The 20,161-nt window shown below is 41.3% G+C and overlaps 1 protein-coding gene across 3 annotated transcripts; it reads left to right on the top strand.

The window, feature by feature from the left end:
• Positions 1-6,093: 6,093 nt before the first annotated feature.
• Positions 6,094-18,254, top strand: LOC119027879. Of its 3 annotated transcripts, none has more exons than XM_037113403.1 (20): positions 6,094-6,608; positions 6,688-6,846; positions 7,468-7,586; positions 7,672-7,846; positions 8,820-8,932; positions 9,013-9,317; positions 9,357-10,291; positions 10,633-10,757; positions 11,926-12,184; positions 13,956-14,083; positions 14,184-14,280; positions 14,400-14,522; positions 14,813-14,985; positions 15,155-15,252; positions 15,713-15,837; positions 16,121-16,301; positions 16,431-16,575; positions 17,755-17,831; positions 18,054-18,100; positions 18,201-18,254. In XM_037113403.1, exons 1-18 carry the CDS (start codon positions 6,194-6,196, stop codon positions 17,827-17,829), a joined length of 3,750 nt encoding a protein of 1,249 aa, XP_036969298.1. In that variant the 5' UTR covers positions 6,094-6,193; the 3' UTR covers positions 17,830-17,831; positions 18,054-18,100; positions 18,201-18,254. The 3 variants fall into 3 exon arrangements, with proteins under 3 accessions (XP_036969298.1, XP_036969297.1, XP_036969292.1); XM_037113402.1 differs by having other exon boundaries at positions 9,013-9,320; XM_037113397.1 differs by having other exon boundaries at positions 9,013-10,291.
• The last annotated feature ends 1,907 nt before the right edge of the window (positions 18,255-20,161 follow it).

The raw sequence follows: 20,161 nt of genomic DNA, 5'->3' as shown, positions 1-20,161 counted from the left end.
GAAGTCTTCAGAACCATCCATTCTAATACCTTTAAGCTGCTTCACTTTGGTCACTGCCTCTATTTTCTCCATATTCTTCAACTACCTTCCCCACAGGCAGCTTCAAAACTGATCCACATGAGTTCAATCTGTCACCTGGGTGCCCCTTGTTTGAAACAAACTGGCTGTGCTGCGTTTTTCCCTGAATGTGAACTGTATTTTCAGACACACAGAAACGTGTCTTGCAGAGTACTTTGACGAGTGCCTCCGATTTTGCTCTCAGACATGCTGGCCGGCTCATTTTTGCACCTAAAATGACTTCTTCAAAGACGGAACATTGAGAAGAGATGGTGCACATCAGACACATCTTCACCTCCCCAACATCAGCCCACATGTTTTCAAGCATGTAAAGAAGTGAGATGAGATACTGGCTCGTGTGTTTATGGTTTCGACAGGAAACAGGATGAGAGAGAGAGGGAGTGACTCGCAGCAAAGGGCCCCAGGCCGAGATTCGAACCCAGGGCCACTGCAGCGAGGACAAAGCCTCTGTACATGGGACACACTACCAACTGAGCCGAACGGCACCCCTGGACTGTCGAGGTCTCTGTGAAAGACTCGGGTCACAGTTTCTGCAACAGTCCAAAAGATGTGACATGTTTCAGTGCCTCTCACTGCTGACAGAGAGTGACAGTAGCTAACATTCAAAATGGACCCCGCTAACATGAACTAACAACTTCCAGCACAACATAGAAGTTCCACAGAACCCCTTCAAATTAATTCTCAGTACATTGTGATATCCCTTAAAGAAATGGGCAACTGCACAACATTATAGTCTCTTTAAAGCTCCCGTTATCACCTACACACACTGAAGTCTGCATTTTAACATTTACAGACACTGAAGGCTGTTCAATAAAAGCTCTTTTTACTGTCTTTTCGACTGGACCAAGGGCTGAAACAGAGCGGTAGCTATGCATTTACAAATTTAAAGGGCCCAAAGTGAATGCACTCTCTTCTTTAACCAGAGGTCTGTGGAAGCTGAAGCCATGTTGAGCTCATGTATAATCCAGCCCAGGTCTTTTGCTTTTAGAACAGATTTTTGCAGACGAAGACAAGACTCCCCAAGGGTTTAAATAACATACAAAACACACAGTGACTTACATAAAATACATACACAGAAGATGTTAGGAAGACTGAAGGACATGTACATGCATTTTCCTAAACAGATTCCCCACTTTGTTGTCATTCCACACATGTACATTATACATTATACAAGTGTAGTCAGACCCATTCAGTATGCTCTTACATGACCTCTCGTATTATTTTATCACCGTCTGGACGAAAATGTAACTACAGAGACGTGTAGATCTGTGACACCTTGGTCCACAAAAAATACCCCAAAAATCTGAATGTGCTGACATTCAAATCCTGTTTTTGTTCAAGTCATTTAATAACACAAGCAGCGGCCGCGCCTCCGCTGGAAATGTTATTCGTAAAACTCATGTAGGAATCTTTTTCTGACATTTAAGTTTTCCTCTGTTAAATGAGAACTCAAAAGGGTAAAAGTGAACAAGAAAATCCCTTTATGATATCAACGGTGGCCACCAGAAGCAGGAAGGAGAACATTAACATACTCGACCCCTCAGATCAAGACAAAGTGTTGAGTTTTAATCAGACACCCTCAGATAGGTATCATTATTGGCTGCAGTTAAATGATACCATGTTATTAGGGGATTACTTCGCAGACGGTGCATATCTTGTAAAGCCTTTTATCACCTGTCTTGGATGAGAGGAACTCAAGTAGTTATGTGTCTTCTACTTCTTCTATAAAGAAGAAGTATATAAAGTCAGTAAAATAACTTTTCTTCTCTTACTTCTTCTTTCTTATTTCCCCTCAGGTCTCCGTGTGAAGACCACCTGGACTGAGAGAGTCCTGATCCCGCTCCTACAAAGGCCTCTTTATCCTCCTGGAGGTGGGATGAGGATAGATAACATAATTACCTCCTCTGCTCTCTTTGTGGCCACTCCCTCATTTGTTGACAGTACAGATTCACTCAGTCTAACCTGGAAACATATGAGGATAAGCAAATATACCGACTCTCTCCCTCTCATGTCATCTGTGGTCGGCACAATAACACGAGGCATGAATCAAACACTCAGTTTACACTGCTCGGTCACCACAGAGAGCACAGAAGGTACAGGATGTACAGCTACTATGATTTAACTCAAACAGGAAGGGGGATGTATTTTTCCTGTGGTTTGCCATGGATCCACACTCTAGACTCCTGTTTCCCCTTCTTTTCTTGTAAAGCTTCAACGAGGGACTGAACTATCTTTAAAGAAATTCACTGAAATTCCCAGAAGGTCTTTTAACAACACTCAATGTTATAAAGATATTTCCAGACTTCTCAAACCCTTTTTCTACTTCCTCTGGTGTCACCTTATCCAGGTATCAGTATAAACATTGTGTCGTATGCAAATTATAAAGACGTTATGACCCCGCCAAGGAGTTTATGTTTTCATCTGTGTCTGTTGGTTTGTCACTCGGATTATACAAAATCTACAGAATAGATTTTCATGAAACTTGGATTGAGGATGGGCCCAAAACAGACCCCACCAACTTTTGTTTAATTTGATGTAATGTTTCCATAAGAATTCACTTAAAACCTTCCTCGCTTATTTTTATACAAACGATTCTTAGTATTTCAAATCCAGCATCATTTACATCCATGTTTACAGGCTTGCATTCTTCTTTGTCCCTGAATTTGTTGCCGCATCGCTGCATTTTTTTTTTAAGGCAAATCAGTGGAATAGCGTGAAACCATTGGCAGGGATTATATGTATCATGACAGCTGTGTGCCATCGATACTCACTCCTGCCAACAGGATCGCTTTCATTTTTTTCCCAAAGAGTATACAAAAGCACAATCATCCAAATGTGAATACACAATGTGGTGGACAAAAACACAAGTGAACAGCATAAAAATACAGTCTGCAGACTAGATAATGTTCCCAAGAACATGTTTTACGTGCAAATGTTAAGTCATTTAATGAAAAACAGTAACACAACTTTGAGAAACCGGTTAAAAACTACTTTTTGCAGCAGAAGTCATATCTTTTCATCATGGTTGTTGAAAGTTTTGCATGAAATTTTCTCAGAGCAAAAGTAAAAGTTGCTTCAAAGATTCAGATTTGTGACTCAAATACATGAGAGGCCCAAACTGAAGCTGGCTTTGTCTGACTAGTGTTTTGTAGTATGTGTGAATCAGACCAATTGAAACCAAATATCTCTTTTAGAGTGAGTGATTTTCTCACAACTTGCGTGTTACATAACCTTGTGCAATGACTGGGCGTTGATAGAGCTATTAGAGTAAGTCTTGGTTTTTATTATTGTACTGCTAAGATGAGAAACACTCAATGGTTGTATGACTGTCGGAGGCTGTAGGAATGGACCTGGGGAAGTGTTTTCTCCTGGCAATAAGTCTGAAGAAAAGATTGAAACCATTATATGTGACCCCTGATGGTTTGTCATATCCTCACAGTGAATGGTGAGTGGGTGCTTGGCAGGGCTGGTCCCCCACCATACATCACCGCTGAGTCACTGGAGTTCTTCTATTCCCATCTCTACATGTGGGTCTCTACATAAGTACACTCTAACATCCTGAGCAGTGGGTGTCTGTTGGAAAGCGTTACACAGAAGCAGCTGCTGCAGAAAAGTCCTGAGAGTGAAATATGTCAGGAACAAAATGCTGACAATAATGTTATTTCTAGTTTGAATTTCTTTGTTTTTTTCTTCAAATTTTATATTGAATCTTGGGAAATTCCTTCCAACAATACAGAGCTGGGCAAAATATCAATATGATTACATGTACAGATACATATTATTGAGACTAGATATTGTGTTTGATTTTTTATTTGATTTAGATATTGTTAAATTGTAATATTTCAATAATTGTTGTCTTTTTTTATAAGCCGCATTACAGTAAACTGATGTGATTTTCTGAACTTACCAGACTGTTCGACTTGTCCTAATACTTACAATCCTCTAGTGCCTTCATCCACTTAGACATTATGTACACATTTACTGCTAATTCAAAAATCTCATTGTGGTAATATTTTTTAAAGTCATCCCCACAATATTGTCACAATATCGATATCTAGGTTATATGGCATTGTGATATTTGCTTTTTTTGCCCATTTCTTGCATTTATGAGGTGCTTTTGAGGAGATTTCCAGACACATAGATATATATTGTGGATAGCCTACAAAATGTCGACTAGCTCTGCAACAACACAACAAAGATAAAACCACATTTTCCGTTACTTTACAAAATAGGTACATATTACATTTTTAGCCACTTGGCAGTATCTCCATCCACCACTTTTGTCCAGACTAACATGAATATAACTAGTGACATGAAACTTTGCACTCATTCTTGACTTTTCCTCCAGTCATTTTCTTTTGGTTTTACTGCCATCATCTAGTCTAAATTTATTTTTTCCCCCATTATTTTGATTTATTGTACTTTGTTTTCAATGCTAACTAGCAAATGTTAGTATGTTACAGTGCTAACCAAAGATTGCCAACCTGGTAAACACTATACTTAGCAAGCAAGTGTTAGCATGATACTATGCTAACTTAAGATGGCATACGTGGTAAACAACATATGTCTTGTTTACCATGTATGCCATCTTAGTATGCTTAGTTAGGAAATGTTGTGTTACATGCTACAATCTAAAACAGCTGACGCTAAGCAGGTGTTAATTAGCATGTTAGAATGTTAGCACTGTCACTGTAAGCATGTTAGCATGCTAATGATTCATTTTCGTCAAAGAAATGCTTCACAGAGCCACTGGCATGTGACTCCTGGCATGATTCTATCCTGGGCTTTCCTAAAAAACTATGTAAATTGTAACTGAACTGAAAAGAACAACAGATATAAAACAAAGGGGCACACCTGTTCTGTCAGCTGTGTTTGGGAGATTTATTGGCGTCAGTGATTCTAGAGAAAGAGATTTATCGTTGAATTTAATTCCTAGGTCAACCCAGAGAGCTTTTTTTGGAGCGACAACAGAGATGACAAACCCTGCGTATTATGCCTTTAAGAGTCATCCAACAGAAAAAAAGGCACCATTGTGCTCAAGTTGTTGTGCAGCAAACATTTTCCCACAACAAATCAAATCCTTTTGTCCGACACTCTCCAGCCCCCTTTTGAAATGTCCCTGCACTTTCCCACAACATCCAATCGATTACCAGAGTTGTCACTGCAGGATCAAAGTTTTGAAACTCTGAGCTTTTAAATTGGTTCCAGAATCTTTCATTGCCTGAGGCTCACAGCCCATCCTGATGCATCATGTAGTAAGTCAGTAAAAAAGAGGACAGATTCTGTATTGTCTGCCGGTTTCAAAGAAAGTCTTGCTTGTGTGTTTCTTTCTGGGGATTCATGATAATCAGACTATGTGTATGTTCAAATGATCATAGAGAGATACAAGTCTACGGATGGCCTTGAGGGTCAAAACAAAACACCATTTCATTAAAACACATGAAAAAATAAAATTCACAAAACACAACAACATCATCAGACAGAACTAGCTAACGGCAGCTACACTAAGTAGTAACTGTGGTGGTACAGTGCATTCATATTTCTTTTGAGAATAGATTGGTGTAGTAATGAGTCCAAAAACCTGCAAATCAGTTTACTTGTTCCCTCATCTTAAAGTGACCCAGAGGAGCTTTAACTTTTTTGTTGATTTTCACAGACCCTTTTGACAAATGTGGTACAGCACAAGCTGCTACTGCTGTATCTACTAGTGCATGCTGGTGCATTTGACTCAGAAGTGTGAGAGAGAGGGACTATATGACAGATCGTGATGAGGTTTTTATATGGGATTTTATATGTGATATATAGGCTTTTTGTCAAGAGAACCAGTGTGTTGCTGTATTTCGGCTAACTTTCAAGTTGGCCTACAAAAATACGTCATCCCTCCACCACTTGTAATTGGCATGGTGTAAAAACTCTTGCATGTTGCACCTTTAAAATGAAATAATAATTGTTTGAACCAAAACACTTAGGCTACTTAAGAATTCAGATCACATTTCCGTTCCAGAGCAGCCTGCAGTCTCTGATTGGTCCTCTCTTGATGACTCTTAATTGAGCCCCCTCGTGCTCAGGTGACGCCTCTACGCGCGTGAAAGCAAACAGCATCAACACTCCGGCGATGTCTTGCAAACAGAGAAGTGAAATATCTTTCTTTTTATTTGTAGTAACAGCTCATTTGCTCACGTTTCGAGTCTGCCGTTCAGTAAGTTTAGGGCAGCGGCAGGAGGAGAAGGAGGGTCTCACCTCTCACCAGGTTCAGGACTCAAACGCTTCCAGGTGGGAGCGGATTAAACACGACACCGACGTCCAGCAGGGAAACTGGCGCTTGGTTGAAAAAGTCATCCGGGGCCCATATCTGAGCAAATCCAACTGGCCGGGTCTCGCTGAACCTCGGCTTGAGTCTGTCGCCTCTCCTGGTGATAGTGACAGCAAGTTGGCGCTCAACAGCCTGTTCTGGACCAGTGGTCACATCAGCAGACAACCGGAGAGCTCCTCTCAAGACCCCGTGGATGGATATCAAGCAGATTCCACAGGTTAAAACGACTCATGAAGGAGTTTAGACGTTCATCTTTATTTGCTTGATGTTTTTTTTTCTTCTTTTATATCATTCAGATTTTGATGGAGTCCAGGGCAAGGTGTTGGGACCATCATTTGACTCCAGCTCACAATCCTCTGAGTGGCTGGCCATGAGGCCTTTGGTGCAGTGTGATGATAACGTCATGACCTTAACTACCTCAGGAGAAGCACTCGCACACCTGTTAGTGGACAGAGGTAAGACATGTGGTATTCTTTTATGACAGTGGCACTGGTGCTATTTGAATGTAGTTTTACTGGCTGACAAGTGTGTGAATGACATCTGGTGGCAGAAGATGACTGCATTTCTTGCGAGAACAATGCATAAAGTGCACCTGTACTGTAGAAGTAATGCATATTTTGAAAGGTTTACCATGCTTGAGCCTGTGTTGCACTTTATTTTAAGCTGGACAAAATGACTGCAGCAGAACTGACATAAAACTCAATGTTTTGTGGTAGAAACCTGTAGTGTGCTAGTGACCTTTTTTATACATAAACCAGAGAGGAAAGTAACTCCTGTTTTCATTTTCCATTTCCGTCTTTCTAAAATGCCCATCATTATTCCCAAGAGCACAAGAAATCTGCTTTTTTATTAGAAATACACCAACCCTCACAATGTAGAGGCTAGTGAATACAAGCCAGTGATACTTGGGCGAGCTCACCTAAATATGCTAAACTATGCCATGCACCAACTCTCTACCTGCTAAGGAGTCGTTGGCCTTGAAACCACGACCTGGCTGAAACCATTATTTGGTTAACAACTTTGTTATTTGATTTCTGTGGATTTATTAAGTAATCAACATCATGTTTTTTTTACAGAGGGAGCCTCTCCCATCTCCCTGTTCCACTTGCCTTCATACTGTGGTTACACCGTGACGACGTCAAGGAGCGACCTGCAGATGATGGTGTCATATGATGCCTGTTACATCACACAGGAGGTACGAGCAGCAGCCTTACTGTGTTTCCACCAGCAGTTATTTCTGTGTCCTGTGCTCATCAGCCTCTTCTTTATCCCTCTGTCAGAACGGCAGCTATGTGCTGCCCATGTTGTGGTGGGGCAGCCCACTGAAGCTCGCCTGTCCGGTGAAGATGGCCACTCCTGCGCCGTCATACTCCCCCTCAGTCTTCTGCTCCACCATGGGCATGGTGGTACAGATCAAGGGTCAGGAGCAGGATATAGCGATGCTGGGAGTCATAGGTATTATTCATTTTTTTTGGATATTGATTTTTGATTACAACAAATTAAATGGTGGTTGTTTTTTTTTGTTTTTTTACCTGTGTCGGTAAACTGTACTGTAGGCTCCACTTAGTTGATTTGTCCATAATACATTTTATATTTATCTGAAGAATGTTTTAATTAAAATTTGACATGAGGTCATCTATTCAGGTTTCTTGGGCATTCATTATCTTCAGTAGCTAGGTGTATTTCAGTGTGAATATATTTTAGTATAGTATGGTAAGTATATTTCCACCAGAATATTGTTCCTGGCAGCACAGAGAAGGCTTTGAAATAGAATTTAGGAAATAAAATGGTCACACTTTGAGATATGATCCAACATTTTCTAATTAATATTTGAGGACATTTCCTGAAAAGAAATACATGTAATCGGATACAGTGTGGAGGTAAAACAGGCAAGTCTATTAGCATAGATAGTTTAAAATGTTTTGATTTCCAGAGGAGTTTCAGGATGCTCACAAATGTAAAATATAAATAGAACCTTTTAAATCATATTTAACTAAATTAATGTGGTACATGCAGTTCATAGTTTTATGATCTTTTGTGTAAGTTTTTTTGTTGTTTTTTTTTTTTTTTTAGTAGAGCAGTGCTTTCAAGTTTCCACAACAAATATTTTACTTAACTCTTAACTCTTTCGATGTATTTAGTACTGTTATACAGTTGAAGTTACTGTTTTATTTCCCAACAGGAAGGTCTAGACATCTGCAGTGACAGGAATAAAACTCTGGTGGAAATATACAGATCTTCTATTTAATTGCACTGAAAGTGGTCAAAGTTAATTCTACTGAGTCCTGAAGATGCTCTAATCAGTCTAGAAATGTGTATGCTTTTTAGACTATGGGATGAACCCCCCCAAAAAAAGGTTATTAACGCCCCTGAATTGTCATAAAACTAATAGCCTAGCTTGAAACATGTGTACAATGTTGATTTACAGTGAACGGAGGTTGGCGTCCTTTTGTATTTGAAGACTGTGCACACCGTGTCCCCTCTGATCCTGGGGAGCTCACTTTTTTCAGCCCCACCAGTGCTCCTTGTATCACTCATCAAGTAAGTTGATTAAAATGAATATATTGTTATTGTGAACTGCTGGTTTCCATCAGCAATATCTTGTGATGCTTTTTTTCTAGGATGGTCTTCATCTCCAGCTTGTGATTGACGATCACCAATACATCCTCTCCTGTCCAGCCAATCCTCACTCTTCTCCTGGTGACCCCCAGTTTCCCTACATCCCAGATCCTGTTATCTCTGCACCCACCTTCCCTCTCCCTCCTGAACCTCCAACCCAGGAGCAGATTACTCAACTTCCCCACTACCCATATCCTGGATTCCAGTACCCCCAGCTTCCACAGGTTTACCTTCCTGGCCCACAACCAGCACATCCTCCCAGACCCACTCCTGGCAGTCCTCCTGGATCGCAGCAGCAGCAGCAGCAGCAGCAGCAGCAGCAGCAGCAGCAGCAGCAGCAGCAGCTGCAGCAGCTTCCTTACCATCCTCCTATGGAGGATGTGGTGACACAAGCTCCATCCTTCCCAAATCTTAGCCCAGAGCATGATACTTCTCCCTATCTAGTTTCAAAATTACCTGTTGGACCTTCTCAGTATCAATTTGGTGCCTATTACCCATTCTACTACCCTGCAGTGACTCCAGCTCCAATCCCTGCTACTGAAACACCCACTACTACTGCTGCTCCTCCAGCCAAACATCCAGCAAGTCCTTATCAACCACAGTATTATCAGATACCTTACCATCCTGCACCCACAGCAGCACCAGTCACCCAAGCACCTGCTCCGCTCCCTCCCAGCCCACCAAAACAACATGTAGCTCCACAGTACCCAGTTGGGCAATTTTATCCACCTGATTCTTACTACCATTATGGACATTTTCCCTACCCAAAACCTGATCTTGAGCCCGCACCTGTCTCACACCCTACTGTCACCTCCCCTCCTACCCCCAACCCGATGATTCCCAAACACCCCAGCTACCCATTCGACCAGTTTTACCCACAAGAACCCATTTATTTCCAGTCGCCCACATTTTTGCCGTCAGCAAAACAGAACCCTCAAGCTATTCCTCAAGAACTTCAGAAGCCAGCAGCTCCACAATCCTCCTGCCCTCATCACCCTCCAGACATTTGTGGCTACTACCCTTATCCATATTTTCCCTATTACTATCCTCTATACCCACCACATTGCCATCCACCCTACCACCCCGCTGTGCCCCAGTATCCACAGACTCCGCCACCTATGACCAAAAAGCCTTTCATCACCACTGGCCCGACTCCTGCAACTCCCACTACCGTGTTTATCCCAACTGAGCCCACTAAACAGAACCCCCATCTTCGGTGTCTGAATGGGAGAATGGTTGTCTTCCTGCCTTTTGCTCACAGAGACTCCATCCAGGTCAGAGGTCAGTGTTTGTGTCAACATCTGAGTTTCAGACATTCATGCAGATGATTTATCTTGCCAACTTTGGTGACCCCCTGACTTCTCCACTAGCATTACCATGAAGTAACAATTTGTGGTTTTGAGCGTCTGCAATTTTAAGACTTAGTCAATTGCACTTCCATAATTAAGGCAATAACTGTATTGACTTTATATCTCTATATCCTGTTGCTGGTCTCAGATCAGCACCTACACTGGACCCACACTTTAGTAGCTTTCTCAGGGAACTGCTTATACCAGCATTTCTAAAATCAAAATATTTTTTATGGATATAAAAGTTCTAACAATATCTGTATCTAACATCAGACCCAGACAACACATGGCTGTTCCTCTCCAGTGTGTCTCCACTGTGTGGGTACCTGCTACAGAAGGCTGAGGACTCTGGAGTAATCTTTCAATCTCCTCTGCCTGCCTGCCACAGCGAGCCACGGGTGAGTTCCTCCATAATGCCTCGCCACAGCACTCAGATGTGTCATCGTTTATATAATTGGTTTTACTTTAATTATGTGCCTGTTTTTAAAGACATGATGAGATTGTGTTTCTTTGATGTTGTTGAGTTATCTGATGACCGGGTGAACTTAGAAGTTAGAAAAGGCTCATTAAATGTTCACTTTTTAATATAAAGCTCCCGTGAAATGGCATTTTTAGAGCTTTTCAAATTCTAAGGCTATATATCACAGTGCATGCAGTTTCTTAGACACCATTAAAGGGACATTCGGGCATTTTTCAACCTGGGCCTTATATTTACATGTTTGCTATTTTTATAACACCACCGATCCCTGAGTACGACCTAACAGGAAGGCTTGAGGAGCTTTCCACCATTACTCTCCTTCCTGTTAGGTTGCACTCGGGGATCGACACTTTTTGTCTGCCATAACGTGAGTAGTTCAAAAAAACACAAACAATGTTCTCAATGCTTGTGTTCATGTGAAGAGACCCTGGTGATACTACGAGCAAAGTTTCATGTTGTGTCGAGCCTTCTTGGTGTTGTAAAAATAGTGATTTTGATGCTAGCGTACGAGTGCCCCAGCGCTCCATTGAAATGAGTTTGCCTGCAAACGAAACTACGGTAAATCTTAAAGTGCCTCTTTCATCGTCATTATGCTTTTATACAAAGGTTTGACTCATATACATTCACAAATAAAGCCTAGGTTGCTTTTTGGTGAGATTTTCACTTCAACTTATATTGGTATGCCGTGAGATATTTAAATCAATCTATAAAGTGCCCACATGCAATGTAATACTGTGACACCACAAAGTACAAAATGATCTTGGATTGCTGACGCCAGCTGTTTCTACCACTTGGGTTGTCACTCCAGCGATTTATGACATCAGTCCTCCTGTTATGTAGAATGCAGGCGAGCAGTTTTTCCCAGTCATCAGCTCATTTTTTACGATTAATCCCATATGGACTGTGTGCAGCATTTGCTCTGCATGCATCTGTGTAACTGGAAATGTTCATGTTCTTCAGCTGGCAAGCTTGGTGTTTTATGTGTGAGAGTTGAGCTCAACTCTATTTTTACATAAAGTAGTCGAAAACCATGCGTAGGGGTTCAAACTGGCTTCATCGATCTGCCCCCTCCCTCTCTCTCGTTTTAGACTCCCACAACTGTTTCTTTACCTCTGAGGTTTTGGGACCTTTCCATAGCGCAGTATAGGACTCTGGATCTACAGTGCCCACATCAAGCTACCCCTATGACGCCTGCACCAGTTACCCCACCAGTGTTCCCAACCCCACCTTGGAGCACCATGGGAAAGTCCATCCTGCCTGATGTCCCGAAGCCTAAAGTCCTTTGCTCCTCTGATCAGATGACGGTGGAGCTCCCCTCGGGTCCCATCTCTGGAATTTTTGTTAAAGGTGTGTGTGTCAGTGTATACAGTATGTACCAGGTGCATATGGTTGCCATCAGCTCTGAATGAGTTGAGTTTTAACATGTTTTCCAGGGGGGTGCTGTGGTGTGCATTTGAACAGGGATGGGGAAATGGAAGACTTTTTTTTTGTTTTTTGTTTTTTTTATAAACAAAGGTGGAAAAGACTGAAGAACCTGTATGGCAGCTAAGCAGCTAACAGCAGTTTGTGCACACACTATAAAGTGCTAGAAGTCTGTCACTTTTTTAAAAAAAATTCCTGCTAAATGATAGAATAGAGGAAAAAGCTGGTGGTGTTTCCTGTTGTTCAAATGGTATAAAACCTACCTAACCTCTACACCTCACTGGACCAGTTAACACTCCCGCCAATGAGATGAGATGCTATGAAATGGGTGGTGCTCTGTTTTGGCTCAGAATAAGTCATGACGGTAAACAGTAATGCAACCACCTAGTAACAATATGATAGTAACAATATCATGTTACATCCAAGCAATACACTAAAATAGGTGGGGTTTTTTGCGGGGGTAATTTTCTATTCTGAGAGAGGTGATCTCGTTCCAACTAATAGTCTTTGTGTCCATGGATGCGCTCTGACAAAATGCTAAATACTAATCCGTAGTTGAAACGGCAGCCCAAGAGTCCTCCAGATGATGCCTTTTACATCATGTGGTGGATTTTTCTGGTTAAAGAGTAGGAGGCTCCATTATAATTGGTAATTTGCATAAACTACCAACATTGCAGTGATACAAAGCTGTTCAGCAAATGTTCATGTGAAAATGTCACGGTTGGACAGATGGAACAAGAATATGAGACAAAAATTGTGACAAACGACGATTTATTTTGGCACAAAATAAATTTTGGTCGCAGATTTTTCTGTGTGCACATTTCACTCTCTTGGCTCTAGTTTTCTTGTTAAGAAATGGAAAAAGTAAAGACATGAATGATGAAAGAAGGTTTTACAATGTGACCGGAGAACAGATACAGATGGGTCACCTGGAAAAAAAACCAGAATTTAGATAAACATACATTTATATAAATGGATTAATTGCAAATTAGCAATCTAAATAGGGATGCTTCATGAGTCTACTCCGGGGTACTTTTTAATCAAAGTCTGCAAAAAGCTGTTTTAAATAATGTTAATTTTGTGTCATTCAGTTATTTATTGATGGTTCCTAAGTGAGACCCCTGCAGTTAAGAGTGAAGGCTCAGCAGTGAGCTTATCATCCTCTTACTGCCACCCCTGGGTGAAACTGTGTAAGAAGATGTCATTGGATCTGGATGAGTGCCTGTCAGATATCCAACTCAAAAACTCTTCACAGTGGTGATTTTCAGCTTTCTAAACTAATCTGTCATCAAGTAAGCCTCTGGAGTTTGATATCCCACACATTTACTTCAGTAACGTAAGCCTAAAATAACTTAACTTTGAATACAACCACACAGTTGTTTACTTAATGAACAACAGCCATCAATTGATCACGCAGAAATGTTGAATGTGTCACTCCGTCAGTGCACACACTCAGACGTTCACATAAAGAATAAGGATATCAAAGCAGTTGATGATAATGGGCAGATTTTGGCCTTGGGTTACCAAAAAAAAGCCTTTGTGGTTTTGTCAGAATTTTTCACAAAGGCGGCTGGCCTTTCAGTTAGATAGGCAGGGCTAGACTCTGCTTAGACTCTGTGCCTTGAGAGCTATAATTGTGCCATTTAAAGTCTTCACAAAAATAACTTATTGTATGTTTCCACATGTACTTTCTCAGACATCAAAGGGAACCAGATGAACCTCCAGGATGCCCCGAAGCACTGTGGGTATTCTGCAAGAAAAGGCAAAGATGGCAAAATCCATTTGAGTCTCCAGTTACACTCAAACTGCCACATGAGTGTGCAGGCAAGTATTGACTCAGATTTCACACTGAGCACATGACCTTTTGTATAATTGACCATTTGATTTTGCCATTAACTGTTGTATAAACATTTCTCTCTGAAAGGGTAAAATGCACATCATCACTGTCGTCTACATGGCGGTAAATGGGAGACGGGAGGCTCGGTTATTCTGTCCACTTCTCGTCCCAGGGTCTGGAAAAGGTAGATAGATTTTATGTTTACACCTCTGAAAGGCTTTTCAGTTTGCCAAAGGGTGTTTTCTCCAGGCCATTCAGGGTTATTTTAACTGTGCAGCTGACATTTGTCGTGCTGTCCCTCAGAGTGCAACCTTCCCAGCGAACAGCGTCTCCCCTGCGGACCCGGCTCTGTATCCCAGCCACAGTGCCTCTCCATGGGCTGCTGCTTCAGCAAGCAACCTCCTGCCTGCTACTACCCAATGGATGGTGAGCTGCAGTTTGTGCCGCCCGCTGGCATTTTCACGCCACTTAGTTGAGTACAGTTGAACTGTTCTGGGTAACGGAAATGTAAGCACTGCAGCTGCTGGATGTGTGAGGAGGCACATTCAGGACCCGCATGCCATGATTCAAGCTGGCAGTGACACAGAATGTGAAAAGGGTATAAGATACCTTGGGTCTCATTATCAATTGCCTCCTGATATTTCTGACCTTTTGTTCATCTGACCTTCACAAAACACATCACATGTGTTTCTTTGTGTGTGCGTGTGGTCCTCTAGAGTGCACTCTTGACCGCCACTTCGTCTTCTCCGTGCCCACCTCCCTCACGGAGCCCCCTCTTTCCCCTTCACTGCTTGTGGCTGCTGGTAACTCCACCTGCAAACCTCAGAGAGTGACGACTGACTACGCCTTTTTCAAGATCCCAATGGATGGGTGTGGGACACGCCGAGTTGTAAGCTTTAATGAATGGAAACATTTCCAAACATGAGTGTTAAAGGACTTGGCTGCTATAGATAGACCAGAATAAACAACAAAGTTAAAATTTTATTTGTATTTGTCTGTATCCATATTAGGGTTAGGGTATCCATATTAGTAGTTGACATGTGATTCTGTGCTGACAGATGGTGGGGAAAGCGGTGATCTACATGGTGGAGATTGTCAACAAGGTTCAGGCACTCAGCCTCAACTATGGCACCATAACAAGGGATTCTCCTGTCAGGTCAGAGCTTGTTGCTCTTTATTATCCAAGTAAAAGTCACCAGTTCAGATGGATGAAGGATTTTATTTTTGACTGAACTTCAAAAAATGTGATTTATGTCAGGTAAGCTCTAAAATCTGTGGCCAGTGGGAGTAGCTGATGTGTGTTTGCAAACACATTTGCTGTTTCAGCCAATGCTGAACTACTTGTTTCAGTCAATGCTGTTACTCATTTTGAGTCGTGTTTTTAGTGACCTAATGAATATAAGTCTAATACTCACCTTCTTGTAGCTCTGTTTTTGGTCTGCACCATCTCCTGAGGGAAATATTTGGCTCTTTAGCTGCTAAATGTTCCACTGTTTTCTGTCTGTTGTTTGGTGCTCAGCAGGTAGTGTACAGTGGGCTTTTTTTTTTTAACTAACAACAAAAACAAAAGCATACTGTATAGGTCTCCAACACCATATTTCCTGTTTCATTCTCAGGTTGTTGGTGGAGTGCAGGTATCTGCCGAGCACTGTTCTGAGTGTGAGCTACATGGTGAAATCTCCCACCCTTGGACCTGTTCATACCCAGGGGGTGTTTGGAGTCCAGCTCAGGATTGCCAAAGGTAGATGCTCTGCATTTAATTTCCAACAACCCCTATTTATAACTAGAAAATGATAATTAAGTGCTGCAGTGACTCTCTACTGGCATAATGTGTGCAACTTCCTGCCAATCAAGAAGGATTTAACTGATGATAATCAAATAATAAATCTAATCATATACAGTATTTCTGCTCCATAGGATTGCTTAAAATACGACAGTAGGAGAAGCTTCATGTGGATGAAATGTAGTTCAAGACATAACCTCCTTCTATTCACACCACACTAACACACCTTCTCTCATCCCAGACTCCCAGTACACCAGCTACTACCCTCAATATCACCAGCCCTTGCAGATGCTGCTTGGGAAACCCCTCTACCTGGAAGTGCGGCTGCTCAACACCCCAGATCCCAGTTTGGTGCTTCTGGTGCATTACTGTGTGGCCTACCCTCGCTCTGGAAAAGCTGTGTGGCTGCTGCTTTACAATGGGTACGATGCAAAACATGTCTTATAAATGGAAAAGAACAAGGTTTTCAATGAGTGGAGATAACTTAAAAATGAAGGGAAAGTATATTTCTGACAGCTTTTATTGTTGACTAATTTAATGTTACTCCCCAGATGTCCCAACCCATATGACCCAGCCCCGCAGCAGGCTGTGGTGTTAAATCCCCAGCCGCCCACTCCTCGGGCTCAAACCCGCCGTTTCACCATCAGCACCTTCCAGTTCCTTCCTGATGGCGAGTTCAAGGACCCGACCGAAGAGGTAAGGATCCGCAATATTAGTGGGAGGATATTATAGACATCTTACTATATTAATTGTGCTCTTTTCATTATCAGGACATGACATGCAATATAATTTATGGCAAAATTTAAAGGAATAGCTAGATATGGTGGGAGGGGTGCATACAGAATATGCTTTAATGTCAATAGTTAATAAATATTGAATTATTAGATTGGTACCACTCTAATAAATCTACCCATGCTGTAGCTTCTAACCGTAGCCATGCAGTTAGCTTAGCAGAACAAAAACGGGGAAACTGCAAGCCTGGGTCGATCTGAAGGTAAAAAATCTGCCTAACAGCATCTATAGATCTCACCAATAAACATGTCGCATATCATTTCTTTAATACATACAAAAAGCATAGAAATTACAAAATGTATCCGTACAGCTAATTTAGTTTAGCATGGCAACTTTGAACATGCTATATATTACTTGTCTAATTCATTCAAAAAATAAATAATAAAAATGACAAGTTTTGGTTTTCAGGAATTATGAAGTGCATTTAGGGGAATTCTTTTACCTTTGCTAAGAGCCAGGCTAGTTGTTTCCCCTTGTTTTCAGTCTTTATGCTAAGCTAAACTATTTGGCTTCAGGCACTAGCTTCATATTTAGTAATATAAAAGTGAGAGTTGTGACTAACTTCTCCATTAACATTTGGCAAGAACGCAAATAAGCATATACCATAATCCAAAATGTATTGCTTTAAGCAGGTTTCTCCAAGAGTTTTTTATGTTGTAGCAAGAAAAAAAAAGTAATATGTGCAGCTGTCTGCCTTGAGGCCTGTGAATTTGCCCCTTGGGAGTCAATGAAATATTATCTTAGCATGGCAGCTGGTGCTAGACCGTTTTTTGGTTTGGGCTGTCTTCATTTTTGTGAAAGGGCACATGTTAATTTGTAAAAGTATATCGCTATTTTCTCGGTGCAAATTAGATGGATCATTTTTTTTCCCCCTGATTTACCATAGTGGAGAAACCATTGACAGCTGTATCCCTAAATCTCTCAAGTCAGCATTCATTACATGTGGACATGTGGAGAGGCCATTTTGTAAACTGCAGATTCTGGCCAAATCTCAATTAGCAGCAGCTGTTTGTCATAGTACACTGCGTACTCCCGAGACTGGACTCCACATCAAATCCTGCTCCACTTCTGCCTCCCTCTTAGATCTACTTCATGTGTTCAACTGAGATCTGCTCGCCGCGTGATGGCCCGTGTGTCGAGGGATGTTTCGGCCAGTGATGGTGAGGAAAATGAGCGCTCTGTCCTCAAATCACCCACCCCACCCTTATGAACTCTGGAAGATCACATGAAAACAATGAATGAGCTTCTTTACAACACGTCCTTGTTGAAAACAGCCCGAGAAAGAGCAGCTACTGCGCTTCCGTACGACAGCAGGTCAATGATTTAGTAATGAGGAGGGTTTTGAATTATTTATTAAGACTGATCCATTTCCTGTTTTTCAGTTACGACATGGAAGAAGCTTGAAGTTGTCAGAGATGAGAATGATCTGGTGAGCAGTGCTTGCGTGTTAAGCTAACTGAAGTCTATTTTTGGATGTAAAAGTACACCATAGTCATGTTTCTATACTGACTGTATCTCCTCCTTTCCAGGCCTCAGACATCACTCGTTCAACTGCCAATAAAAGCTCTTACAGGAGACAGAGAGTGTGTTTGTCTATGTGTGTGTTTTTTCTAGGATTTACAACCACTAGGATTTACAGCAGGAAGTGGCACTCCATCAGAAGGTGGGAGGCAGCATTGTTTACATGAACATTTGGCCCTTGTGGACTAAGTAGCAGTGAGTCTCAGCCTGGCTTGCTTTGTAGATTTAAACCAATAACAGTATACATGTCTGAGCAAGACAACTAGATGTTATGTTATATTACAGAGGGAAATGAGATACAGTGTGTTAGTAGGAGGACTGAGCTCAAAGGGGAACTTCAGAATATTTCAACCTAATTTGATAGCACAGACATGACCACATTAACTATGCTGAGGTGCCCTGAGACACAAAATAAGCTGCTGTGCAATTTGTACAGTATTCCTTTTTTTAACACAGCCCAAGGGTTACTGTGTGTAAGCAGAAAATCAGATGAAATGACATGGGTAAGAGAACAAGAAACAAGAAACCTTGCCACACAGTACAATGAACCTGGGACTTTTGGCGCTCTGGGGTAGCTGTCGACTTGTTTGGAAATTCAGTTGCATGTACAGCAGAGTTTGTTTATTTATAGTGCCCACCACCAAAATAGTCTCTGCATTTTGCACATTTTAAAATGTAACAGACACGCAGCTTTTAGAAACTTGCATGAATGAATGAGTGTTTTCAGCGACAAGCAGTTCTAAAACTGGCCCCTCAAAGCTCATCTAACAGCCAGTTTGCTAAGCAGACAGGAAAATTATGAAACAGCTAGCTTGGCTCTGTCTGAAGGTAAAACATCGACCTACTTAGGCCCTTTAAAACTCACCAATTTACATCTGTTATGTTTTACTCCTAAACTCCAGACGACCAAATGAAAATACAGCAAGTCTTTATACATGTGTGGGTGGGACCATTTCTTGGCAGGGAGCAATGACTTAAGTCACAAACCACAACTGTTTGTTTTTTTTTTTTTTTACTTATTTTTTGTATGAATCAAACAGGATAAATATTAATGAGCTTTAGAGATGCTGTTGGGTGGATTTTTCTGTTGTGCCCAGTTCCAGTATTAATGCTAAGCAAATCTAACCATCTCCTGGCTGTAGCTTGTAAATCAGGGTTGTTTCGATATTCTCAATTATCTTATTATCTATTATCTTATACAAACCTCTAAAGCTCACCAGTTAAATACCTTGTTTAATTTGTACAAAGACTTTTTTTTTTTTTTACATAGATCAAAAGGCAAGCTGTTTTCCCTGTTTCCAGTGTTTATGCTAAGCCAAGCTAACTGTGTCCTCTCCTTGAATTAGCTTCATTTTGAAAAACTGAACATAAAAGTGGTATCACTGTTCTCAGGTGTCTCTCAGCGATATAAACCAATAAAACTCACCAGTTAACCAGTTTCATGTATTTTTGTTTGATTTGTACAAGAGACAACTTTTATGCAGATTATGTGTGGGACTATTTCTTGGCCGGGAGCAGAGACTTCCTGAAGACAGACAGCCTGAAACCACATTTTGATGCAGTGGCGGTTCTAGACCAGTTTTAATAGGGGCTTTTTTGTTAGGGGGCACATATAACACTTTATTTCCATCTTTCCCTTCAATACAAAATCATTGCAAGAAAAAAAAAAGAAGAAAAATCATTGTATTATTGATGCAGACTCCCTGTTGGGGGGGCCACAGGGGGGTCCGGACTCAGAGTTAAGGGGGCAATGGCCTCTGTGTACACAAAGAAGGAATTTGACTCTGGGTAATTTTGCTCTGAACATACTGGGAACAGAATAATAAACATTGAATCTAATATGTACCAGATAGTGGCGGATGAGGTTATTGTCTTTTTCTGACACTCAAGAAAAGGTGTCTCTCTTTGAAACCCTGCAAATCAAGAGGGGAGACTCTTTCAAGCAGTTTTTTGTTGTTGTTGTTGTTGT

This window comes from Acanthopagrus latus, chromosome 1, assembly GCF_904848185.1.
Source record: "Acanthopagrus latus isolate v.2019 chromosome 1, fAcaLat1.1, whole genome shotgun sequence".
Classification (NCBI taxonomy): Eukaryota; Metazoa; Chordata; class Actinopteri; order Spariformes; family Sparidae; genus Acanthopagrus; species Acanthopagrus latus.
The sequence above is the reverse complement of the archived record's forward strand: the minus strand, read 5'-3'. Positions and strand labels throughout refer to the sequence as shown.

Coding starts and splice junctions, on each gene's coding strand:
- LOC119027879 (XM_037113397.1), top strand. CDS start 6,194: ATGTCTTGCAAACAGAGAAGTGAAATATCTTTCTTTTTATTTGTAGTA. Junction 14,523..14,812: donor CTGCTACTACCCAATGGATG/GTGAGCTGCAGT, acceptor GTGGTCCTCTAG/AGTGCACTCTTGACCGCCAC. Junction 15,838..16,120: donor CCAGCTCAGGATTGCCAAAG/GTAGATGCTCTG, acceptor CTCTCATCCCAG/ACTCCCAGTACACCAGCTAC.